At 39.8% G+C, this 27,995-nt stretch overlaps 1 protein-coding gene across 2 annotated transcripts in view; it reads left to right on the forward strand.

The window, feature by feature from the left end:
• The first annotated feature begins 910 nt into the window (after positions 1–910).
• The window catches only part of ablim2.L (actin binding LIM protein family member 2 L homeolog), a 128,134-nt gene continuing 101,049 nt past the window's right edge, over positions 911–27,995 (forward strand). The window contains exon 1 of one of the 2 annotated variants that reach the window (XM_041581538.1): positions 911–1,115. In XM_041581538.1, the coding sequence (XP_041437472.1) occupies positions 1,106–1,115 (10 nt within the window). In that variant the 5' untranslated portion in view covers positions 911–1,105. 2 annotated transcript variants of the gene reach the window in all.

The raw sequence follows: 27,995 nt of genomic DNA on the forward strand, positions 1-27,995 counted from the left end.
CCAAATTCTGCATGTGGGAAAGCAAGGGTGGTGCCCCTGAATAGCTGCAGGAGTCCACCTTCTAGGAATATATGGTTTGTGAGGGGTATTTCACAGGTAAGGGGGTGTTTAGCCTGGGAAACTGCAAGGTGTGCACTTAGATCGCAGCCCCAAATTTTTCAGCTGAAATTGCCTTTGTGTATTGGCCCTGCTTTTGGGTGTTTGGAGTCCGCGTCTCTAGGTGCACCCCGGCATGTGTGGTATCGTTTTGTTCAGGACAATTTTTTCGGGCTTCATTGAAAATTTTTATTGGAGATTTTTTTCTCAAATTGACTTGTGACTGTGATAGTCTTTCAGAAAAAAAAAAATAACTTGAAAAATATTGTTGAGTTTTATGGTGGTTTGTGTGACGGCGACTACATTTACAGAAAAAACTACACCACAACTAAAAACCTAGAAGTATGCTGTTTCTAAAAACATCTAACTTATGGGGGTATTTCACTTCTTTCGTTAGATATACCACATTAACAGAGAGATACACTTATCTATTTTGTTTTGAGGTAAAATTGTACAAAATGCTGTTTCATTATTGGGGTGTCCTGTGGACAAGCAAAGTGGGATACCAATATGTATTTGTTGGATTCATCAGAATCAGGGCTTTTACAAACAGTAACATTTGTATCAGCATATGTAAGATATCTTGGAAAAAAAGACACAAAAATGTAAACACTAAAGGGTTAAAGCTGAAGAATGTTCCACAGCGCCACCTAGCTGCGGGCTGCAGTCGCTCTAGAGCAGTGCCTTCTGGGTCTTGTAGTTTCAGAGAGAACATGAATGGCGACGGGAATAGGCGAAGTGACGTATGGAGACTACACGTCCCATGAGGCAGCTGGGCTACTTTGCCTGCGCTATAGCTGTCCCTGGATCATTGATCAGTTGGGTGCTGAAGCAGAGAAGGAGGAGGAGGGAGCGGGGAGCATTGGCCTGAGGGAGGGGAGCCCTTCATGTTAAGGAGGGTCCCTTATTGCGGGAGCTGCGTAACAGGTACAGAGGGATCAGCCCGTGTCTTGGGCAGCTGGATTTATCTACAGCTGGATGTGCGCCCGGGGATAGTGGAGCTGTCAGTATGAGTGCCGGTCAGTAGCTTTATATATGTGTATCTATTAGATTATATTATATATATGTGTATGTATTAGATTATATATATATATGTGTATGTGTATAGCAAAGCTGGCCCCAGTGGTATGGCTACACTGACCTCTATATATATATATATATATATATATATATATATATATATATATATATATATATATATATATATATATATATATATATATATACTGTATACATACCAAAGCTAGCTCCATCTACATGATATAAATATATAACCTCTATATACTGCACCGCTCACTTCTGCACACACACACACACATATATATATTATTTATTATGTGCATTCAATTGTGATACTTGATGGTTTGAGAAAGGGACGTGAGTCCTGGAATGTCTTTTTTTTTTTTTTCTGTGATGCAATAAAGTGATTTAAAAAGTGGAAGAGGAGTCCTGGCAAATTTCTGTATATATATTATATATATATATATATATATATATATATACACACAGATAATACCCTATCTACTCTGAGAATAGACATACATAGTCATATAGCAGTGCATGCTTAATCTATCTATATATAGCCAGCAGAAATACTCATCTGCTATATGTAAACCTGGCTGCGTTTCATAGCCCCCCCCCATCATCACTTTCTATCTACATTAGAAAAGTACACCACCGAAATATGTAGATAGCCCTTCCCATTTACTACCTATACTACCTAATGATAACTCCATCTACTAACCATGTATAGCAAGCAAAATACTGATCTGCTGTATGTCCAGTCTAAAAACACTGCATAGCCCTCCTCCGTCTATCTATCTATCTATCTATCTATCTATCTATCTATCTATCTATCTATTATATATATATATATTATATCTATCTACCTATCTATAGATCTATCTATTATCAATCTATCTATTATAGATCATCTATCTATCTATCTATCTATCTATCTATCATATATATATATCTATCTACCTATCTATAGATCTATCTATTATCAATCTATCTATTATATTTCATCTATCTATCTATCTATCTATCTATCTATCTATCTATCTATCTATCTATCTATCATCTATCTATCTATCTATCTATCTATCTATCTATCTATCTATCTATTATATATATATATATATATCTATCTACCTATCTATAGATCTATCTATTATCAATCTATCTATTATAGATCATCTATCTATCTATCTATCTATCTATCTATCTATCATATATATATATCTATCTACCTATCTATAGATCTATCTATTATCAATCTATCTATTATATTTCATCTATCTATCTATCTATCTATCTATCTATCTATCTATCTATCTATCTATCTATCTATCTATCTATCATCTATCTATCTATCTATCTATCTATCTATCTATCTATCTATCTATCTATCTATCTATCTATCTATCTATTATCATCATCTATAATCTATTGGCCCAATCTATTGTACTGCATGCAGAGCACTAACACCCACAAACTATACATACTGTAGCTAAACTTGCTCCATCTGTACTACTTGTGTTGTATTGCTAAACGTTGACCAGCTTTGCCCTTTTGATATTAGTGTTTATGTATCATATATCTGTGTTTGTATTCATTTATAAGTTCTAAGGTGCAAAAAAAATTGATTGATAGGTCATAGATGATGTAGCAGGCAGGCGGCTAATCTATGCATAGATAGATGGTATATGTAGACATTATGTATGTATATCTGTCTTAAAGATGTCAGTTACATGCCCCTTCACCTTACAACTACAATTCCCACAATTCCCTGATAGAGGGTGCAAGTGGGATATTTCAATTTATCATGGGTTGGGTTTGGTCACATCAGTTCCAAATGCAGTTTTTGCTTGCAGTGCAACACACATGTGCTCCTAATCGTCTGTTTCTTTAAGTGAGCAATATAATGTATATATACTGTATATATTCTACACAAGCCCCTCACTCACTGGAAGGGTTAATCCTGAGTCACAGCAGGGCTTGAACATGAAATGACAATCCTTGGATTTTAACTGACGTTGTGTGTGTGCCATGCAGTATCAGCCATGCTGAGCTGTGTACCTGCTGCCAGAAGGACAGGGATGTGCCATTATATTCAGGGGATGAGAACAGGCAATGCATGGGCAATGTACTAAATTAGTCACTGTTCATTTGCGTCATAGCTGTTACGGGACTACAGCTCCCAGTGAAAGGTTGTTAGATGTTGCTGGGTCCATGTTTAAATTATATCAGAGCATGGGTAGGATATTTATGCACCATACAGTAGCTGTCTTCCTACTAGGTGTATGCAGCTTCACAGTCCCTGTGCTAGCATAATAGAATAATAACATCTGGAAGATAACTATGGCTCAGGGATAGACTCTGGGAAGGGAGTGTGACTGTGGGATAGCAGGTATAGTAGGGAGAGATGGTGCCTATAGTAACAGTGGGATAATAGTCTCTGGGAAGGGAGTGTGACTGTGGGATAGCAGGTATAGTAGGGAGAGATGGTGTCTATAGTAGCACTGGGGATAATAGTCTCTGGGAAGGGAGTGTGACTGTGGGATAGCAGGTATAGTAGGGAGAGATGGAGCCTATAGTAACAGTGGGATAATAGTCTCTGGGAAGGGAGTGTGACTGTGGGATAGCAGGTATAGTAGGGATAGATGGTGCCTATAGTAACAGTAGGATAAAAGTCTCTGCGAAGGGAGTGTGACTGTGGGATAGCAGGTATAGTAGGGATAGATGGTGCCTATAGTAACAGTGGATAATAGTCTCTGGGAAGGGAGTGTGGCTGTGGGATAGCAGATATAGTAGGGAGAGATGGTGCCTATAGTAACAGTGGGATAATAGTCTCTGGGAAGGGAGTGTGACTGTGGGATAGCAGGTATAGTAGAGAGAGATGGTGCCTATAGTAACAGTGGAATAATAGTCTCTGGGAAGGGAGTGTGACTGTGGGATAGCAGGTATAGTAGGGAGAGATGGTGCCTATAGTAACAGTGGATAATAGTCTCTGGTAAGGGAGTGTGGCTGTGGGATAGCAGGTATAGTAGGGAGAGATGGTGCCTATAGTAACAGTAGGATAATAGTCTCTGGGAAGGGAGTGTGACTGTGGGATAGCAGGTATAGTAGGGAGAGATGGTGCCTATAGTAACAGTGGATAATAGTCTCTGGGAAGGGAGTGTGGCTGTGGGATAGCAGGTATAGTAGGGATAGATGGTGCCTATAGTAACAGTAGGATAATAGTCTCTGGGAAGGAAGTGTGACTGTGGGATAGCAGGTATAGTAGGGAGAGATGGTGCCTATAGTAACAGTGGGATAATAGTCTCTGGGAAGGGAGTGTGACTGTGGGATAGCAGGTATAGTAGGGAGAGATGGTGTCTATAGTAACAGAGGGATAATAGTCTCTGGGAAGGGAGTGTGACTGTGGGATAGCAGGTATAGTAGGGAGAGATGGTGTCTATAGTAACAGTAGGATAAAAGTCTCTGGGAAGGGAGTGTGACTGTGGGATAGCAGGTATAGTAGGGATAGATGGTGCCTATAGTAACAGTAGGATAAAAGTCTCTGGGAAGGGAGTGTGACTGGGATAGCAGGTATAGTAGGGATAGATGGTGCCTATAGTAACAGTAGGATAATAGTCTCTGGGAAGGGAGTGTGACTGTGGGATAGCAGGTATAGTAGGGAGAGATGGTGACTATAGTAACAGTGGATAATAGTCTCTGGGAAGGGAGTGTGGCTGTGGGATAGCAGGTATAGTAGAGAGAGATGGTGCCTATAGTAACAGTGGATAATAGTCTCTGGGAAGGGAGTGTGACTGTGGGATAGCAGGTATAGTAGGGAGAGATGGTGCCTATAGTAACAGTGGATAATAGTCTCTGGGAAGGGAGTGTGGCTGTGGGATAGCAGGTATAGTAGGGAGAGATGGTGTCTATAGTAACAGTGGGATAATAGTCTCTGGGAAGGGAGTGTGACTGTGGGATAGCAGGTATAGTAGGGAGAGATGGTGCCTATAGTAACAGTAGGATAATAGTCTCTGGGAAGGGAGTGTGACTGTGGGATAGCAGGTATAGTAGGGAGAGATGGTGTCTATAGTAACAGTAGGATAAAAGTCTCTGGGAAGGGAGTGTGACTGTGGGATAGCAGGTATAGTAGGGATAGATGGTGCCTATAGTAACAGTAGGATAAAATTCTCTGGGAAGGGAGTGTGACTGTGGGATAGCAGGTATAGTAGGGATAGATAGTGCCTATAGTAACAGTAGGATAATAGTCTCTGGGAAGGGAGTGTGACTGTGGGATAGCAGGTATAGTAGGGAGAGATGGTGCCTATAGTAACAGTGGATAATAGTCTCTGGGAAGGGAGTGTGGCTGTGGGATAGCAGGTATAGTAGGGAGAGATGGAGCCTATAGTAACAGTGGATAATAGTCTCTGGGAAGGGAGTGTGGCTGTGGGATAGCAGGTATAGTAGGGAGAGATGGTGTCTATAGTAACAGTGGGATAATAGTCTCTGGGAAGGGAGTGTGACTGTGGGATAGCAGGTATAGTAGGGATAGATAGTGCCTATAGTAACAGTAGGATAATAGTCTCTGGGAAGGGAGTGTGACTGTGGGATAGCAGGTATAGTAGGGAGAGATGGTGCCTATAGTAACAGTGGATAATAGTCTCTGGGAAGGGAGTGTGACTGTGGGATAGCAGGTATAGTAGGGAGAGATGGAGCCTATAGTAACAGTGGATAATAGTCTCTGGGAAGGGAGTGTGGCTGTGGGATAGCAGGTATAGTAGGGAGAGATGGTGTCTATAGTAACAGTGGGATAATAGTCTCTGGGAAGGGAGTGTGACTGTGGGATAGCAGGTATAGTAGGGAGAGATGGTGCCTATAGTAACAGTAGGATAATAGTCTCTGGGAAGGGAGTGTGACTGTGGGATAGCAGGTATAGTAGGGAGAGATGGTGCTAATAGCAACAGTGGGAAACTAAATGCAGCTTGTAATAGTGAATGAGTTACTTACTATAAGTGAGCATAAGCCACTGCATAACCTGGCAACATCTAGTTATTTATGTACTGTGCATGGGGTGTCTGAGCTTTAGATCATTTAAGCACATAGACTGGGGGCTTGAAAAGAAGCAGTGGGTTTATGTTACTCAGGTGTTTGTAGAAGTTTTAGTTCAGAGGCAGCACATTAAATCTTACTCAATATCTGTCCTGCCACACATGCTGGGAGTCTGCTCTGTAATTCTCTCACCCTTCCATAAATATTTACATTACCTATGAGCAGGTGTTGAAACATCAGCAAAGAAGATTAGCCAAACAACATACCTTTGTTTCTTGGGTGTTTTTTTTTTTGAACAATTTTCTTTTCTGTTTTGCTTTTAAACTGCTAAATGATATACAGTATGTCTTTATATAATCTGGTTTAATAATTTGGCTATAGAGAGGGAGAAGCAGGGACCAGGTCCACTGACATTGAATGGTGTTTTTGGCTCAATTATTAAAGGTGAAACTTCAAGTAAATCTCAACCCCCTCATCACTTTTTTTTATTCTGCACCATAGTAACCCTTCTGAGACAATTTGCAGTTGGTCTGTTTTGTTTTAAATTTATTTTGTACGTGCATGTTTTGCCTTTTCAGCCTGCGATTTAAAATGTGGTTGAGTTGCCAGGGTCGCTGACCCCAGTAACCAGAAACCACATTAATCTAGAGGCTACATGTATTGTGCTTTTAATACAGTATTTTGTATTTATTTTATGAGCTTCCTGCTCAAAACCCCTTTTTTATTTATTTTCCATTCTGGTATTCAAACCACTTCCTGGTTGCTATGGTAAGAGGGCCCTAGCAACCAGGTAACTGTTTCATCTCCAAGCTGCCAAGTTAAGTCAGCAAGAGTGATTTTTAATAATTTAACAGTAGTTATTTTTAATAATTAATTTAGGGAGACTGCATTTTTAACTGTTTCAGTGCCAGCACTTCCCAAGGTGCTGAGAGCCATTGCTGAATGGTCACATCTTACAGCAGAATGGCTGCAGCTTTAAACTCAGCAAGATGCATAGTGAATCTATATTGATGTGCTTGTTCTGATCTGACTGCTGTATTATTCACATCTGCCCGCTTTGGATAATGGTAACCACTACCTTTGTACTTCTGATGCGAATTAATGGGCCAATGTAGAGCTGGATAATAAATGACTCTCTGAGCCCGGAATATTAGGCATGGAGTTAAGAGATGCCATTCATAATTACATGTGTACTCTATTCATTAGCTCGGAGCTCCGGATAAATTCACTTTGTTGTCAGATAGATTTATTAATGGTCAACGTAGTTCAGTAATTGCAGCAGGATTATGTTGTTATTTGTAGGAGTTACAGTTCTCCACTTGTAGGGCCTGTATGTCTTTAGGTATCAAGTGGATTATTTATGTGCTGTACAGGTATGGGATCTGTTATCCAGAATGCTCGGGACCTGGCGTTTTTCAGATATCGGATCTTTCCATAATTTGGATCTTCATACCATAAGTCTACTTAAAAATTAAGTAAACATTAAATAAACCCAATAGGCTGGTTTTGCCTCCAGTAAAGATTAATTATATCTTAGTTAGTACAAGCGACTGTTTTATTATTACAGAGAAAAAGCAAATTAAATAAAATAATTAAATAAAAAATTTGGATTATTTGGATAAAATGGAGTCTATGGGAGACTGCCTTTCATTAATTCGGAGCTTTCTGGATAATGGGTTTCCGGTTAACGGATCCCTTACCTGTTCTTATTAATGTATCACTCCTGTGCATCTGCTATTATGAAATGTTACAGAAATTCACATTTTTAAAGGGCTTTCCACCCAAATACTGTTCTTTTTATAAAGGTTGTTCTAAGCAACTTTCCTATTTACATGTGTACTTGTAATTGCAGTATTTGTCTGGATGCTTATATACTCAGCACTGCTGGTTGTAACTGCTGAAACATTGTAGCAGAAGCCTGACTTCTGCGCTTCTAACTGTATGATTCATCGACTTTATTTATTTTTAGAAAGGCAGTGTAGGGATTCAAGGGGAAGTTAACTGTACCTGGAGAATTCTTGATTTTAATGCTAGTGCACTTGGCTCCAGGGCTCTTAATTCACTAACTTAAAAGAGAACTGAAGTTGAACTAAAGAAGTAGGTAGAAATGTTGTACGTTATGTTTTGGGCTTCTGTACCAGCCCAAGGCAACCACAGCCCTTTAGCAGTAAAGATCTGTGTCTCCAAAGATGCCCCAGTAGCTCCCCATCTTCTTTTCTGCTGATTCACTGCACATGCTCTGTGCTGCTGTCACTTACTGAGCTTAGGGACCCACTCACAATATACAGTACACATAGAATAGAAATGTCACAATATAAGGCTGATTAGTAATAAATACAGATAATTACTATATGGCAGCACATAAACCAGTTCAATTAGCATCAGAATTTAATAATCAGCCCTGTAGCATCAGCTTATATTACAGGCCAACCTCATTTTCTGCTTGATAATTAGTGACGAGCCCTAAGCTTAGCTTCTCAACAGCCAATCAGAGCCCACTGAGCATGTGAGTGTCACAGACACTTTCCAAGATGGTGACCCCCTGTGACAAGTTTGAAGTCCTGGATCATTGCTGCTATTGATAAGCTGAAACTTTAGACTGGTGCAATAAGTTCAGTATATAAAATATGAAATTTTTAGGCATATTCATTTTTTGGGTTTAGTTCTCCTTTAATCATGCCCCTATAGTGAGTCCTGAACTGTACTGCTGTATTGTTGGAAGCTGTCTGGACACGTTACTTTTCTTCCAAGCCTTGTTCTCGGTGATCAGCAATCTATACACCCCAATTAAATGTCAGTGCACCTGAAGTGCACGAAGACTAAATTGGGCCATGTATGCCTATATTTGGTGTGGCAGTTTGGCCGATATTGCACAACCATCTGGGGCATATATTTCCAGTCGGGGGGCTGTTCAAACTCGGATCATCTGCTGAAAAATTTCCAATCATCGAGCAAGAGAAAGAGAAAGAGGAGCTAAAGCACATACATGTGTATGATCCCTAGTAAGGGATCTGTCCGTGAGCTGTGGACCGGTGAGTACTATATGGTTAGCCCATGTATGGCTGGAAGTGATGTGGCCCAAGATTGTGTTCTCCAAGGCCACAATGTACCTTTGCAGTTTGGTTATTAGCAATTGGTTTTCCTATGGTGGAGGTGAGTAGAGCCTTTTTTATTGTACTTGGCCGCTGTACATGTAAACATACACAGCCTTTTTATCCTATGAATGTAAGTGTTCTGTGCTCCATTAAACCACATTGTTACCGCCCGAGCAGCAGTTGCTAAACAGATACAGGTTCTAATCTGTTACATAATTACACAGCAGTTAAGGGCAAGGATAATATGTTGAGTGATGGGTGTGCATAGGGTGCAATTACTCTCTTTGAATTTCCTCTCCCATCCCTGTTTATCAGTCTGATCTTAATATTAAGCACATTGGAATTTCATTTGCCAGAACACATATAATGTTGTGTCGTTTCTCACACTCGGAGGAGAATGTGTCATTGCGCTGAATTATTTATCCCAGGTATTGTGTAGTTATGTGTGTAATCTCCAGCAGGCCTGTGAATCAGGGATGGGGACGTTAGGGTGCATATGTTAACAGCTGCTCACGCGCCCGATACAGCCTTATTTGCGATGGTGTGAAATATCATTTAGTATTTAACATTTCTCTAGGGTACAGAGAACGTTTTTTTTTAAATTAGAAGCCATTCGAGTTGTGAGTTCATCCAAGGTCTAAAAAAAGCTCACAAAGCTTTTTGATAAATAACCCCCTAAAGCTGGCCATAGACGCAAAATTGATCGTACGAATCAAGGATTCGTACGATTTTCGGACTGTGTGTGTGTGTGGAGAGTCGCGACATTTTTTGTCCGGCGGAGATTGGCCGATTGGACAGGTTAAAAGATTTATCGGCTGCGGGTAATATCTCTGCATGTATTGCCGATCCTACGATTTTCAGTGGAAGACTAGCTTTGGTCGGACATAAACTTTCGTACGATTGCTGTCAGGGGCAGAACATCGGCTGATCTGTTCTTTTACTACTTTATTTGATCGGAATGGTTAGTGGCAGGTCGGGAGATGGGAAAGTCCGACCGTACGATGATTAGTACGATCGGATCTTTGCGTCTATGGCCAGCTTAAGAATAAGCTTTGAGTAAATGCAGTAAAAAACTTGACATCTAAAGAGGTGTAGATTCAGGTATATGTATATCTGCCCTTAAATGATTTTAGCCCCGGCAAGAAGTAAGTGGATAGAATGCCAGGTTAGACTTTTTACATTAGAGATGCTGCAATGATTGTTTATTCCTGTTTGGAACTTTGTTCTGCATTGAGGCCTGGCATGGATAGATGTGCCAGTCAGACCATTACATGTTGTGTTACATACATCGTTATATTCATGAATAATGCAAGTGCCACAATTGTAAAAAACGGGCTAATATTCTAGCTACCTGATGCCAGGCTTTCTCTGCCAGCCTTGACGGGCCCTGCAATATTGATGAACGGAGCTTGTGTATCAGTCTCATTTTGAGGATACCATCCTGATCACCGTGTATGAGTTGTTCTGATGGAACCTGCTTTGTGGAGCTGTTACTTGTTGCTTTTCATGCCCAGCAGACCGGTGCATCGTCTAATTAGCAAGACAAAGGGAACAGTTGCTTGTTTAGCTCAAGGACGCAAGCATATCTCATGGATAAAAAAAACATTTGTTCATAAATACGGAGAGAGAGAGTGCTTTGCCCCGGGATTGGTCCAGTTTTGTATCAGTAAATCTTGGAAGATATTTGATGGAAGTAACTACATTTCCATATCTATCTATGGTCCCATCAGTAGAAAAAAATCTAGTGTTAGTACATGTGCCAGGTCAAATAATCCCAATACTTCAGTGCACTACACTTGAGACATTTTAGTCATATGTTATTGCATTGAAAAAAAGTACTGCCAGGGTCCAGCTGGCCTGCTGGTATAACAGGGAATATCCACTGAGCCCCAGTCACAGTGGGACCACTTTTCTCTCTGCCAGGACTGTTCCACTTTTATCCTTCAGCAGATGGATGCCTTATACCTATCATTGTGTGTCTTGCCTTGGGATCCAGTCTCCTGTGTATTATTTTACCTTTCAGTGCTTAGAATTCTTATACCATATAGTGAGTATAGGTGAACTGCTCAGCACCACCAATATTGGATAAGCCTTTTAAAAGTTCTTAAAGGGGAACTATTGCGAAAATGAAAATGTAATACAAGCTCCAGCATACTGAAATAAGAAACTTTCTAAATACAATCAATGAAATATTCTGCATCATTTCTAAAATAATCAAGTTTATGTTCACTATTCCTCTCTCAGCATCTGTTTCTCTTCATTCTGTCTTCATGCAGCAGTTGGGTGTCAGAAATTCATTGACAGTTAGATCCAATATATCTTATAGGGGGGTTCCCTTTTCTAGCAGATGTATTAGAGCTCACTCAAATAACTGATTCCTGTACAAACAAAATCTAACAAAATAACCGACTTTTGCACAAATTCTGCATGTAGAGAGACATGATGTCTAGGGATTTTAATAGAGTGAACTTTAATACATCTAAGCAAAATGAGCTCACTAATAAGATATATTGGATCCCAACTCTTGCTTGAAGACAGAATGAAGAGAAACAGATGCTGAGAGAGGAAAAGTGAAGATGAACTTGATTATTTCAGAAACAGTACCGAATTTTTAATTGATTGTATTTAGAAAGTTTCCTATTACAGTATGCTTGAGCTTATATTACAATTTCATTTTCACAATAGTTCCCCTTTAACTGCCATTTCCATGGAAATGCCCTCCATCTAAGGCAGTAAAGGTAAAAGACATCCATAGGAGACTGGAGAAGTCCTGACAGCCATGACGTAGAGAAAGGAGGGTCACTGGTAAAGGGCCCAAAGGGAACAATTGTGCACAAGGAGAGGAATAAGGCAGTCGGAGGAGTTTGGGGGAATGCTGTGGGCAGACAGTAGGACAGCCCCTATCAAGGTAGTTATTATGCTGAAGGAAGGGCAAAAGGCAACCATAGAATGCTGGTTCGACACCGCTTACTACCACCAACACTAACCTTTTATAGTCTGGGGTTCAGCTGCAACTTACCAAGAACAAGATAAGGATCAGGAGGAGAAAAATGGCACTCGCTCTGCTTTTAGAAATGACAGAAAGGCGCGGAGTAGGAAGCGTTATATGGAATTTGTGCCTTACTGATCCACACTTACTGTATATGCAATAAATTAGAACTGAAGTGAATTAATGGGGCCCTGTCACTCACACATAAAAAACTATAATTAAAGGGATACTGTCATGGGAAAAAAAAAATTCAAAATGAATCAGTTAATAGTGCACTGAAATCCATTTCTCAAAAGAGCAAACAGATTTTTTTATATTCAATTTTGAAATCTGACATGGGGCTAGACATTTTGTCAATTTCTCAGCTGCCCCCAGTCATGTGACTTGTGCCTGCACTTTAGGAGAGAAATACTTTCTGGCAGGCTGCTGTTTTTCCTTCTCAATATAACTGAATGTGTCTCAGTGGGACATGGGTTTTTACTATTGAGTGTTGTTCTTAGATCTACCAGGCAGTTGTTATCTTGTGTTAGGGAGCTGCTATCTGGTTACCTTCCCATTGTTCTTTTGTTTGGCTGCTGGGGGGGAAAAGGGGGGAGGGTGGTGATATCACTCAAACTTGCAGTACAGCAATAAAGAGTGATTGAAGTTTATCAGAGCACAAGTCACATGACTGGGGGCAGCTGGGAAATTGACAAAATGTCTAGCCCCATGTCAGATTTCAAAATTGAATGTAAAAAAATCTGTTTGCTCTTTGAGAAATGAATTTCAGTGCAGAATACTGCTAGAGCAGCACTATGAACTGATTCATTTTGAAAAATTTTTTTTCCCCATGACAGTATCCCTTTAAAGTCCTTTTCAAACATGAATCCCAAATTATTTTTTTTATGAAAACATCAATGCCTCTTATAAGCTTGTTTAATCAGCTGTCAGTCATATATTGCCTGCCCCTCCTCCATGCCTTTTATAGTGACCAATAATATTTTGTAATGGAGCTAAGGCTAAGATGATAATGAAATCTATAGCCTGTGCTTCATCAAATTCAGGGACAAATATAAGTGTTTGTGCCTTTCCATTTTGTTTGTAAGAGGTTGTGTGGGCTCTGCTGGACTTTATATCTAGAGGGTTCTGAGAGGTACAGAAGGGAGCCATTCTATAATACGGCAGGAGGATCAGTGCAAACATTATTTTTAATTTCAAATCTAGGCCACCAGGGAGACTTTCCTTACACAGTGTGACACGACTTCCCTGGGAACTTTTGGTACATTTAAGCCCTTAGGCCCCCATGTCCTGTGCTGAGTCACTCTGTAAGGTTAACTAGTGGGAAACCTGTAAAAAAAAACTTTTGCAAAAATGTTAGTTACTTTTTCTTATAGTTTTTCTGTTGGCCAGGAACATAGTATTTGTACCTGGATAGAGAACTGGCTAAAAGATAGACTACAAAGAGTGGTGGTAAATGGAACAGTTTCTAATTGGACCAGTGTTGTTAGTGGAGTACCGCAGGGCTCTGTACTAGGTCCCTTGCTTTTCAACTTGTTTATTAATGACCTGGAGGTGGGCATTGAAAGTACTGTTTCTATTAATTGTATTGATGATACTAAATTGTGCAGAATTTTAAGTTCCATTCAGAATGCTGCCACTTTGCAGAGTGATTTGACTAAGTTGGAAAACTGGGCAGCAAACTGGAAAATGAGGTTCAATGTTATTAAATTCAAGGTTATGCACTACATGGCAGTTTGTTGGGCGTTTTCTTAACTGAGAAGGATCTAGGGGTTTTTGTAGATTACAAGTTGTCTAATTCTGGACAGTGTCATTCTGTGGCTACTAAAGCAAATAAAGTTCTATCATGCGTGCATGTGTGGTTGCCTACATACTAATCAGAAGAAGTAGCACCTACATTTGTAGACATAGTTGAATCTATATTTCTATTGGCTGGCAAGTAACGTTATGTAACGACCAGCTAGTATAACAAGAGACTCAAGAGACCATCACTCACTGTCAGTTCTCAGACAGGAATGGATGGGTAGTACCTATAACCATGATGGTTATAGCCTTAATTCAGTCTTCTCGCTCACAAGTGGGCATAGGATATATGGGGCATAGGATTGGCGCATGAGACAAAGGTTGACTTGACAGTCAGTGGCGTAACTAGATATTACTGGACCCCACAGAAAAATTTTCTTCAGGCCTGTGTTATCAATATTTATTGAAATTTTATATGAATTAGGGCCTTATGGGACCTTAATACCTCCTGGGCCCCCTTGGAAGGGTCTGCTTCTTCTGTAGTTACGCCCCTGGTGACAGTTACATTATTATAAATTCCGGGATAGGAGCTAGATCCAGTGCATTGACTCTCCCTAAGTTAAAATGGATCCAGAGGTTAAAAAAGGAGGGCCCAGTGGAGAAAAACCTGGTTTGGGGCTCCAGTGAATGAGGCCTAGCTATATTGTAGTGCTGCAGAAGAACAACAGTATGTGAATAGTAGAGTGAACAGCCAAGTTGTGTGGTAACACATGGGGTCTCTTTATCATGCTGTGTAAAAAGTGAACCATTACCTGTGATTTTGCTCGGAGCAACCAATCAGCAATTAGGTTTCAACAGTTAGGGTGACCGTAGACGTACCAATAATATCGTACAAAACACATTTTTGTACGATATTCAGTGCGTGTATGGTGGGGGACGAGTCAACCAATATTGGCAGAGGACTTGGATATCGGTCGGCTCATCGATCAGGCTGGCTGGAAAATGTTGAAGGCACCTTTAAAGGCACCCGAATATTGACCATTGTTAGTGCTGAATAGTCAGATACAGGTAGAATTCTATTGTTTCTATCTGTATATCTGATGATTCAGCTCTACATATGTCTAATGAAACAAACAATCTTTCCTGCGACCAGTGGTCGCAAGAACAATCGTAATTGTTACATTTATGGCCACCTTTACAAAACAGAAGCAAAGATCTTATTGGTTACTATGAGCAACATTACCGGTACTGTTTCACTCCACATTTTACACACAAGATAAATAGACCCCCATGGTGTCCACCGGTACAAGTGCCTTGAGTGTGTATCGTTTATTTTGTGATGTGTCTTTATCTTCAGTAGTACCCTTAAAGGTCATGTAAAGTCTAAAATAGAATAAGGCTAGAAATGCTGTATTTTGTATACTAAACATAAACATGAACTTACTGCGCCACAAGCCTAATCAAACAAATAATTTATGCTTTCAAAGTTGGTTACAGGTGGTCACCATCTTGTAACTTTGTTATACATCTTTGCAAGACTAAGACTGTGCACATGCTCAGTGTGGTCTGGGCTGCTTAGGGATCGTCATAAACAAAGCTGCTTGAGTTCTGCATGGCTGGGAAGTAAGGCGGGGGCTCCCCCTGCTGTTCATAAGTATGATTGTTTCCCTGCTCAGCAGTTAGGGACCGTCTGACAATTCTTATCCACAGCAGTAAATGAAGGGAGAATTTCACTGCATACAGTCAGGTTTCTTATAAAAACGGTACACATTTTTTTATTGAAGTATATTGGAGATAGGTTTCTTTTCCATTAAAGAAAGTAAAAATGGGATTTTATTTTTTTGCATTTACATGCCCTTTAAGATAAAGCTTTGCGATTGGTACCATTGTGCTACTGTCATATTCAATCCATTATGGTATTCACTGCCATACTATTAAATAAAAGTGTTTTACAAGCAAAGGGCTACTGGCTCCCAACCAGTTTTTCGAGTAGAAAATAGAGCACCTTACCAAGACACCTTTTTTGGTGTGAAGTGAAGACATACTGTGATTGGTGCGGGTGGAAGCCAGATTCTATGTAGTTTTTTTGGTATTCAGAGACAGTTTGTTACCTGTGTTTTATGGTTTTTAAAAGTGTCACTTTACTGTAAAAAATCCATAGTAACATGATGTTTATATTTGGCGATTTTAGACATCTATATATTTCTGCTTATTAAAGTGGACCTGTCACCCTAAGAAATCATTTCAAATCCTATTTGATAAATTTCACTCACTGTATACAAATTATCTTAATCTTGTTTATTTTAGTCTGGGAATTCATAATCATATCAAGCAGGCACCATTTTGTGGAGACTGTTATTAAAGCAAGCTTTGCATCATGCCAAAATATTGTTGATGCATCAGAATGAGGCGCTTGATACCCACTGGCGACACAATTAGATGGAGCGGAGGGAGTAGAATGTGGGGAGAGCAGTGACATCTAAGAAGTGCTGAATGGAAAGTGAAAGTAATTGCCTGCCCTGCCTTATGCCTGAGGCAATATATGATTGACAGCTGAGAGTTTTAAATGAGTTTATAACAGGTACAGATGTTTTAATAAAAAAAAAGAATTTAGATTTCAAGTTTAATTTAAGAAAGTACTTTTATTGTACAGATTTGTATGTCTATGGTGACAGGTCCCCTTTAATGCCTCCACTCTGCTCCCAGCCCAAAGGTATGTGCAGTTCAGAAAAGGGAAAGATAACTGAAGCTTTTTGCCCAGGGGAAAATCTCAGGATAAACTGGTGTTCAAGACTGGACACCTCCAGCCAGGGCCACCATAAGGGGGGTACTGGGGAACAATCCTCCCATGTCCGCTGGCAAGTATATGGTAAGGGGGGCCCGGCCGTGCTGCGTTTCCTGGATTAGCCGGGCCACCCTTGAGTCACTAAGCCGCTGAATAAGGAGCCACGATGAGTAGGAGCCAAGCTGTTGTCTAAAGGAGCCGAATTGCAGCCACCAAAAGAAGCTGATGACAACGAAAGGAGCCGAGGAAGAAGTAAGGTAAGTTCCACTGAACCAATGGTTTTTTTTTCTAAACTCATTTTTTTAAACTTTATATGGGGACCCTGACCACCAATGTTTTTTTTAACTTTTAAGGGGTGGGGGTGATCACCATTTTATTTTCACTTGTTTGGGGGGTGGGGCAGTGATGTTTTTTTGTTTTATTTGTTGGGGGGCCTGACTACCAATTTTTTTTAATTTGGGGGGGCCCTGGCCACCAATTTTGTTTTAAACTGGGGCAGCTGGCCACAAATGGTTTTTTTGTAACTTGTCGGGGGGCCTGGGCATCTATGGGGTTTTAACTTGTAGGGGCCCGTGGCTACCAATGGTTTCAACTTGTAGCAGGGGCCCAGAAAAATTTGTTGTACATGGCCCCGCTTATTCTGATGGTGGCCCTGCCTCCAGCCAATGCTGAACAATTGCACATTTTGAGCACGATTAGGGGCAATTAGGATGAGATTTGGATGGAATGCTAGTTTGCTCTATGGTCAGTTAGGGTGAGATCTGTGGTAAATATTTGTTTGTTGCCCTCAATATCCTTGGCATGACTTGGAATTAGAAACAATGTCTCCTATCTGTAACTACATTGTTAACTAAGGAGGCCGTGACCAAATGTTGTACCTTAAAGACTTGAACTGCTCTAGTGTGAATGAGCCCTCATGTGAAAATCAGGTTATAGCTTCTGTATTTGGGACTGTTACAAAATCCACATCCACAATTCCCACGGTACCAACCAGCTTTCCTTGAAGTGTGGAATTATCATCTTTTCCAGCGTGACCTACATTGGACATACAATACGTTTATTAGGGCAGTGATTAGTCTATAATTTTCATGACTTATTGCTACAAAATTATGCAAATCTTTGTGTCATGCTCAGCTGAGGAACAGTAACATTCTGCATTTCCCAATGGTTAAATAATAACAACCCAAGTGTTATATTATGCACCTGTCGGGAACATAAACACTAAAGGGAATTTCATAAAAATCCCCTACTTTTTTGGAAATTGTTTCCAGATCAGGAAATGTGTTTTCCGGATCCGGATAAGCAGAGGAATATTAAAGGGAAGCACGATGTACATTGCTTTATGTCTCATAATTTACATGCGCTGCTTTTTCCAGCTGCATTAGGAAGCTTAGCAATACAGGTTTGGGACCAATTGCACAAGTACAATTGAAAATAGAAAGGAATGAAGGAGGTGGCATTGTCTGCGGGAAAGGCCATGGGCAAAATCAGGATTTCCACCTGCCCATGACCCATTAAGGAAGTATTTCGTTGGCAGGTGGTTCTGTCTCTTGAAACAATGTAGCAGGAATCAGCCTTGTGGGCTCCTTCACAGTTCCTATAATCAGATATCTTCTGCTACAATGTTTCAAAAGTCAGAACTGCCCGATCACTAAACCAGCATATTCCCAGTGTGTTGCTGCTTGCCTTTGCACATTTAAGATAATGTATTGTTTGTTAGAACTAAGTGCTGTACAAGCATTTATTCTTTCCCCAGAGATGGTATCCATCATTTTCACAAAAGCAGTGGAGTCCGGTGTCAAACAGAAAATCAGATCTGCTGAGAGCACCACAATGATCTGGGCTCAGACTTCATCCGGCAGCTAAAACACGGCCAATTTTATAACACACATTGAACAGGAATTTTAAACCCCTGTATTTTCTGTTCCCTATGCTATAAACCATGGGATTCAAGAAGCATTAAAGGAACATGTATTTGAAGAGCAGATCACAGTGCATATAAAGAAAAAGAAGATATTGTATTAATGTTGTGCTTATGTCCTGTAGTCAATCACAACATTGGGCCTGGTCAATCTGTAACCAAGAGTTTTAGCCTTTTTACTGGGCCCTGTAAATGTAAAATAGAGGTTCTACTGTATTGGCTTTTTTACAGGGCCAGCCAACCAGTAGCCACTGACAGTATAATAAGCATATTTACTGGGCTGGAACATACTGCAGCCAATGAGAACATTTGTTTACATTTACAAGGATTGACGAACTTGTAGTCAATGAGAGCATTTGTATATTATTGAGGCTGGAACATAATGTAGCCAATTAGAGTATCAGCATAATTACAGTGCTGTACCACCTTGTAGCCAATGAGAGTATTAGCTTATTTATAAGGCTGAATGAAGCTGTAGCCAATGAGAGTATCAGCATAATTACAGGGCTGTACCAGCTTGTAGCCAATTAGAGTATTAGTTTATTTATAAGGCTGAACCAACCTGTAGCCAATGAAAGCATTAGCACAATTACAGGGTTGGACCAGTTTTTAGCCAATGAGACTATTAGCTTATTTATAAGGCTGAATGAACCTGTAGCCAAAAAGAGTATTAGCATAATTACAGGGCTAGACCAACTTGTAGCCAATGAGAGTTTTATCTTATTTATAAGGCTGAACGAATCTGTAGCCAATGAGAGTATTAGCATAATTACAGGGCTGGACCAGCTTTTAGCCAATGAGACTATTATCTTATTTATAAGGCTGAACGAACCTGTAGCCAATTAGAGTATTAGCACAATTACAGGGCTGGACCAGCTTTTAGCCAATCAGAGTATTAGCATAATTACATGGCTGGACCAGCTTGTAGCCAATGAGAGTATTAGCTTATTTATAAGGCTGAACGGACCTGTAGTTAATGAGAGTATTAGTATAATTACAGGGCTAGAACAACTTGCAGCCAATGAGAGTATTAGCATAATTACATGGCTGGACCAATTTGTAGCCAATGAGAGTATTAGCATAATTACAGGGCTAAACCAACTTGTAGCCAATGGGAGTATTAGCTTATTTATAAGGCTGAACAAACCTGTAGCCAATGAGAGATATTTGCAGGGTCAGAGCATCCTGTAGCCAATGACCTTCAACATGTGCCATATACTATTGAACAGAATGTGTTGACAGTTAGGGGAGGGCACTTTGACTGTTGTAGTTTGCCAGTTCCTATGTACAGCAGCTCTATGTTGCTCCATTCTATTACCCCAATCCACCACTTACCTACTAGGCACCAGCCAAAACATTTCAGTTAATTTCAGATATATGAAGAAACTGATAGACTTTATCCCTATGAGCCACAAGGATATTATTCTTTTCAAGAAACCCATGTGTCCTTAATATTTGCTATAGTCGCCACTGCCCACAACCGTGAGTGCTTCCTGTTAGGAAATGTTATTGTAGCAGACAGACAATGAAATAATATGTTAATGTCATTTCTGAAAGGTATCCCAAAATAATACAGTCATAATATAAGGTGTGTCATTTCAAAGCAGCTCATTGCTGTGCAAGAGCCTAGAGACTCATTGCCGGGGCAGCAGGGTGATAACAATAGAGATCTTCCCTGGACGTTTGTTAATTCGGGGGGGGGGGGGGTGTAAATACATTTTTATGCTGGGAAGTACAGTGCCAATGGAAGTTTTAAAGGAGAACTAAACCTTAAAAGTGAATATGGTTAAGGATGCCATATTTTATATAGTGAACTTATTTCACCAACCTAAAGTTTCAGCTTCTCAATAGCAGCAATGATCCAGGACTTCAAACTTGTCACAGGGGGTCACCATCTTGGAAAGTGTCTGTGACACTCACATGCTCAGTGGGCTCTGAGCAGCTGTTGAGAAGCTAAGCTTAGGGCTCGTCACTAATTATCCAGCAGAAAATGAGGTTGGTCTGTAATATAAGCTGATGCTACACGGCTGATTATTAAATTTTGATGCTAATTGCACTAGTTTCTGTGCTGCCATGTAGTAATTATCTGTATTAATTACTAATCAGCCTTATATTGTGACATTTCTATTCTATGTGTACTGTATATTGTGAGTGGGTCCCTAAGCCCAGTAAGTGACAGCAGCACAGAGCATGTGCAGTGAATCAGCAGAAAAGAAGATGGGGAGCTACTGGGGCATCTTTGGAGACACAGATCTTTACTGCTAAAAAGGCTGTGGTTGCCTTGGGCTGGTACAGAAGCACAAAACATAATGTACAACATTTCTAGCTACTTCTTTAGTTAAGCTTTAGTTCTCCTTTAAACTTTTTTTTTATTTGAAGCTTCTCCAGCTGCCTATAAACCAGGGAATTAGCAGGATTAAGCTTTATGGTGGGATATGTCAGGGGTGTAATTACAGGCATGTGCATATTCTCATTCTCTAATTATGGCATCTGTTTGATAAATAAGCCCTGAATTTTATAGGTGGCATTTGCTTTTTGGAACATGTTACCACTATAGAAATCGCTGTGCTCGCGGTCATGCTTGGCTGAGATTTAGCAAAGCAAAGTGGTTGGAGCAGCAATGGACAATTCTGACAGAAAGCTTAATTTTTCCACTTTAATTCAACGCTGCATGACTACATGCCACAGGGCAGTGTGTGTGTGTGATAAATGCCATACATTTAGGTAAGAGGTGCCAGGAATCAGTTGTAGAACCTGTGATGTCAAGCTGTAGTTGGACTACCACTCACCCTCAGTCATGGAATCCTGGGAGCTTTAGGGAATAGCCACCGCCTGGACTGATGTAAATAGTATAGAAGAATCAAACAATAACAATGCTCATTTTCTAACCAACCCTTACGGATGACAGTTTACCCCCTTTAATATCAGCAGAATCTGAAATCCATGAGCAGAGACCAAATGAACGCTGCAGACTACACTGATGTCCAAGCGTCCGTGCAACATTTGCCTGAATTGGTTAGTTATCAGATTTCATATGTAGTAAAGGGATGAGGCATACACCATTTGTGTGACCCACTGCAACCACTTCCATGTGCTTATTCTCCCCCAGTACCCCATCCTTCATTACACCTTTTTTTCCAAGGTTACAATCTAAGCCCTCATTAGCTTGCCTCCTTTTCATAACATTGTTATTTTCCTCCCACAAACATGCACTTTCTTTGATTTTCTAACACTCAGGGGGTTATTTACTAAACCTTCGAATTTTCCTGATTGAGCTTCTTTTGGCAAAAACTTGAATTTTATTTTTTGTACCCCGATGCTGCTAAAAGCCTGAATCACAAAATCTCAGACCTGTTGAGGTCCTGTATAAGTCCATGAGAGGGTCCCCTGTATCAATTTGACATTAATATGGTCTGCGCTGGGTTTAGCTGAAAATCCAACTTTTTTGGGGTTTCGGGGAGAAACGTGAAAAAATCTAGCATTTCGGGAGAAAACCGCGAAAAAATTTTACAATTCGGGTTTTCCCACAATTTTTTTTTTTTTTTTTAAATCAAGTTCATTTATTAATAAATAAGGCAAAATTCAGCATGAGTTTGGTGAAGCTTTTTTTATTGGGACAATGAGATCAATTTAGATTTTACTTCTCATAGCTAGTCTTTCAGGGCTACACCGATTAACCCCCACCTTATGTCTCACGCCTTTGTTTTTTAGACTGTAAGCTCTTACGAGCAGGGTACTCACCCTACTGTTCATTCAATGCTACAGTGCTTCTGTACATTGTCATTGTTTTTATGTGCACACACGCCTTGCATTTTTTAATTTTGATTGGAATAATACAGGTATGGGATTTCTTATCCAGAAGAAATCTAAAAATTATGGGAAGACAATCTTCCATAATAATAAAATAACTCACATTTTTAAAAATGATTTCCTTTTTCTCTGTAATAATAAAACAGGACCTTGTACTGTAGTACAATTCATCCTTATTGGAGGCAAAACAATCCTATTGGCTTTAATTCATTTTTACATATTTTTTTTTTAGTTAAGTTAAGATATGGAGATTCAAATTATGGATAGATCTTTAAGCTGGAAAACCCCAGTTCCCGAGCATTCTGGGTAACAGTTATACCTGTACGTTGAAAGGTTGTACTTGATTGGACAGTGATGCACTAAAGGGTTGAATTTGATTGGTCCGTGATGGTGGGAGATGCACTGAAGTATTGAATCTGATAGGTCAGTGATGCTTGAAGATGCAGTCATGGGTCAAATTTGTTGGGTCAGTGATACTGGTAGGCACACTGCATAAATTGGTCTCAGGTGTGTTTTCCATCTTTTTTCAACCCAAATTAATTAGCAGTGTAAGCATTGCAATTTGTGGGCAACATTATTGATATCTGAAGGTAAAGAAATGAATTGTAATTTATTAATGCCCCTGGGGTGGGTGTTTGTGGGCCCCTGATGTGACTGCCCCGTTGGGTCCAGACCCCGCCCAACCCGGTCAGACACTGAAAATCTCTGAAAACATTCTTGCACCTGTTTTTTGCACCTTGCCCCATGGGTGATAGAAGACCCCTACAACTTTACGCATACTCATATTGCAGGTAGAATATTTGTTTTTTAAATAAAGAAAAGGAGAAAATACGAAACTTGAAATAGTAGTTATCGTGACATGTAAGGGTTAATGACATAAGTGCTAAACCCAAACACTTTCCTATCAGTCCAACTCCAGGTGAAGCTTCAAGATGCCGTGTGTCTGTGGGAAGGGAGGAAGCTCCTTTATAGCTGGGGGTTTGATGTTTAATGGGACTGCAGCTGTCTACTTTGCACCAATGTGTATTAGATAAACAACTGTAATTTATCACAGACCACAAACTCATATGTTTCTTATATTCTGTTTGTCCTGCATTTATTTTTATATCTCATATGTTTCACCTGAAATCAGCTAATATGGCGTAAAATGTCATTACCCCGTCGTTTTTATTCTTTATATATATATATATATAGAGAGAGAGAGAGAGACAGAGACAGAGAGAGAGAGAGAGAAGGATTATAATCATTCTCATCAGTCTCTGCCTCAGTTGAGCTTACAATCTGTGCCGCGCCAAGTTAACGTGGCGCCCCAGGCAGCTGGTGCACATACTTGCCCCGTCCAGTGTGTCAGTGCACACAAGCATGCCAGTGAGCCTCAGATGGAGCACTCGAAGGGCCCAGGTTGCTCTTAAAAGAGAACTAAAGAAGTAGCTAGAAATGTTGTACATTATGTTTTGTGCTTCTGTACCAGCCCAAGGCAACCACAGCCCTTTAGCAGTAAAGATCTGTGTCTCCAAAGATGCCCCAGTAGCTCCCCATCTTCTTTTCTGCTGATTCACTGCACATGCTCTGTGCTGCTGTCACTTACTGAGCTTAGGGACCCTCTCACAATATACAGTACACATAGAATAGAAATGTCACAATATAAGGCTGATTAGTAATTAATACAGATAATTACTACATGGCAGCACAGAAACCAGTGCAATTAACATCAGAATTTAATAATCAGCCCTGTAGCACCAGCTTATATTACAGGGGAAGCTCATTTTCTGCTGGATAATTAGTGACGAGCCCTAAGCTTAGCTTCTCAACAGCTGCTCAGAGCCCACTGAGCATGTGAGTGTCACAGACACTTTCCAAGATGGTGACCCCCTGTGACAAGTTTGAAGTCCTGGATCATTGCTGCTGTTGTCAAGCTGAAACTTTAGGCTGGTGCAATAAGTTCAGTATATAAAATTTGGCATTTTTAGCCCTATTTTAGAGTTTAGTTCCTCTTTAAGGTCCCTATCATATTCACTCAGTATGGTCAGTTTTATCAGGAGATAATTAACCTTCTGTAAACAATTAATTAGGGTTACGTTTATCTGGAACGGCATTTTAGAGCATTGTTTTGGAAACTATAGTTGCTCCAATATGCCCTATGGGGAGCTTTAGTCTCTATCACCTGTTATCTTCCCTTCTGGTCCATACGTTGAACTCCTCTTTCAGAGATGATATGGATGTGCCTCTGGCAAACACAAGGAGATGGGGCTTTCTTGCCAAATGGCACCCTTCTTTTTACCTTACTATAAATGCCAGCTGAGACGATGAGTGCCCTGGGTGCACTTAATCGTTTTTTAGTAAATTAAATCCTGCAGCTTTTTAAAAATAACCTTGGGTTATCCCTAGTACTGAGGGCTCCAGCTAATATTTAAATCCCTTTTGAACACATTTGTATGTGTTCCCCCAGGTCTGCCACATTTAACAAATGCACTTTCAACATTGACTCTCACAGTTGAGTCTGTTTAATGAAATGAACCACAAATCCTAAACTGCCGCCTCTCTCCAGCAGTCATGCAAATCATTATATAACACAGGCAGAGGCCAATTAACTGGGTGTGTGATGTGCAAAGCAACTGGTTACACCTGAATTCATTTAGGATTGCTTTTACAAAGGGACGGACACTTATCCAACCTAGTTATATAAAAGGTTCATTTATTTCCTTCCAAAACTATATTTATGACCTAGAAAGACTGGTTGATTGTTGTGTGGTTTAAAAACAAGTTTTATCCACTTATAGTCCGTGAGTATGAGCTTTGATAATGTCATGCAGACATACAATGATGTAAGATTCTGCTTGTCCTTACAGGGCTAACCACATTGATTTAAATTGGTTTAGGAACAATACCTGCTTTGTAGGGCAGCATTTTTTTAATATTACATGTGCTTTATTGAAAAGCTATTGTGTTGAAACACTGATTAAGCATCCTAGTAGAACTATCAATAAATTAGCCACTAGAGGGAGCTTGTTGTCATAGTCTGTAGATGATGGCACCTCAGCAGATCCATCATGGCTTCTCCCACTTACCAGTTAAAGCCGCTGTCCCCAACCTTTTTTGGCCCAGGGAACGGTGTAGAGACAAATTCTTTTGCAAGGACCGGAGGAGGGAGTCGGGTGTGGGTCGGGAGGCGTTGGCATCTAATTCTGGCATCCCCTAGGTTTAGCGGCCCAGTTCAAGAGTGGCATGCGGCCTGGCGGTTGGGTACCCCTGAGTTAAAGGGGTAGTTCATTTTTAGTATGTTATAGAATGCCCAATTCTAAGCAACTTTTCAATTGGTCTTCATTATTTTATTTTTTTTATAGTTTTTAAATTATTTGCCTTTTTTCTTCTATTTCCAGCTTTCAAATAGGGGTCACTGACTCCATCTAAAAACAAATGCTGCGTAAAGCTACAAATGTATTATTATTGCTACCTTTTATTAATAATTTTTCTATTCAGGCCTCTCCTATTCATATTTCAGTCTCTTATTCAAATCAATGCATGGTTGCTAGGGTCATTTAGACCCTAGAACCAGATTGCTGAAACTGCAAACTGGGGAGCTGCTGAATTAAAAGCTAAATAACTCCAAAACCACAAATAATAAAAAATGAAAACCAATTTCAAATTGTCTCAGAATATCACTCTCTACATCATACTAATATTGAACTCAGAGGTGAACAACCCCTTTAACAAGGGTATGCAGAACAATCAATAGGATCATTAAAAATAGGATATATATACCATTTAAAATAAAAATATTTATATAAATGTGTATATTTCAAGCTACACTCCTAACCACTCTGCCCCCAATCCAGCCCTTTGGGCATCCACAGCTTGGTAATGTCCATGCAATTTCAGGACTATTGCCAGATATGGATATATATATTGTTCCTGTATTCACAAGTTAAATGTACTGTTTAATGATATAACAGTATGGCATCTATAATCAGTGGCGGACTGACATACTGGGACTCCCAGAAGACAAGAGTGAAGGCCCCACGATAAGGGAGAGCACCATAAATTGAGGCCACAAATAAACATATAAAGATTAAAAATACCCAATAAGATTGTTTTGCCACCAGAAGGGGCTTTCGCCACTTTTCATTACTTCAATTCACCATAAACAATAGTGAAGGGCGAATAAATTTGCCAGGCGCAAATGTGCTGCATAATTTCTTGTTTCACCGCTGGTAAATAAATTTGCAGAAATTCGCGGGTGAAAAATTCGCAGAATAGTCGTGAAGATAAAAATTGTCGCCCGTCAAAATTATTCGGACGCCCATTGACTTTAATGCATCTGGACAAAATAGACGGGTGTATAAAAATTGGCGCGGTGGCAAAATTGAAATTTTGATGCCCATTGACTTCAATGCATTTCCCTAATTTATCGCAGTTTCTCGAATTTCGTCGATAATTCTAAATCTTTTTGTCAAAGCGAAACAGGACAAATTCGCCCATCACTACTGGCCAACATCAGTGCATCAGCAGTTGAGACTTTCACATCTTCAATTCATAGTTGAATTGAAGAATCAGGGGGCCACCGTACAGACACATAGAATTGTACAAAACATTGTTTTGTGATATTATTAGTACATGTATACCCAGTTTTATTAACCATCAAGTACAAGATACTGTTACTACACACAAATTAAACAGTTGAGGGAACTGTCATTCAGATATTTCAGAGCTTTCTTGATAATGGGTTTTGGGGTAAAATGTGCCAAAGCTTTGCCTTGTATTTTAAGGTGTCTCAGATTTCCAGACTCCAGATTGTTTGAATATGCTTCATAAAGACCAAAAAGATACAATTGCTAAAATTTTTTTTTTTTTTTGTAAATATTTTTTCATCTTCAAACCTAAAACCTGTGTGACCTGGGGTCTTATGGGAAAGATTATTAAATACATGCTATACTAGAAACCCTACTGTTGGTTAAATATTTTGAGTTACTCCTAGTTCATTAAGACTTTCATCTTTGAACCATAAAATGTTTTCATGACTGCAAAGCCCCATGATGCATCTCCGCCCGATCCACACCTTTTGGCCTAAACTCCTCAGGATAAGTTGACTCTTCAGACTCGCTCCTTTTTCTACATTCACATTGTTTTGTTTTAATGTTTGTAGCAGAGCTTGAATGAGACAACAAAATAGACTTAAAACAAACATCATGTTGATCCCAGACCTGGAATTCCTTACAAATGAAACACAGATAATCCGCAGGGAGTACAGAGGAAGTGAACTTTAGAGACCTACACATCTGCTTTTCCAAATACATCAAGAAAATGCACTGACTGAGCCAAAAAATAATTTCAATTATTTTATAAGGGGAGAAATAACAGCAGTAGCAGCAGGTGAACATTATCCAAATGTGAATTGCTCTTAAGTACGATCAATAGGAAGTAAACACAGTCTTAAATAGAGTATATAAGATCAATACCTTTTGAAATGTAGTTGAGTATGGTTGGAAAACTGATACATGCTTGTAAGAGTAT

Source organism: Xenopus laevis, chromosome 1L, assembly GCF_017654675.1.
Source record: "Xenopus laevis strain J_2021 chromosome 1L, Xenopus_laevis_v10.1, whole genome shotgun sequence".
NCBI classification, from domain to species: domain Eukaryota; kingdom Metazoa; phylum Chordata; class Amphibia; order Anura; family Pipidae; genus Xenopus; species Xenopus laevis.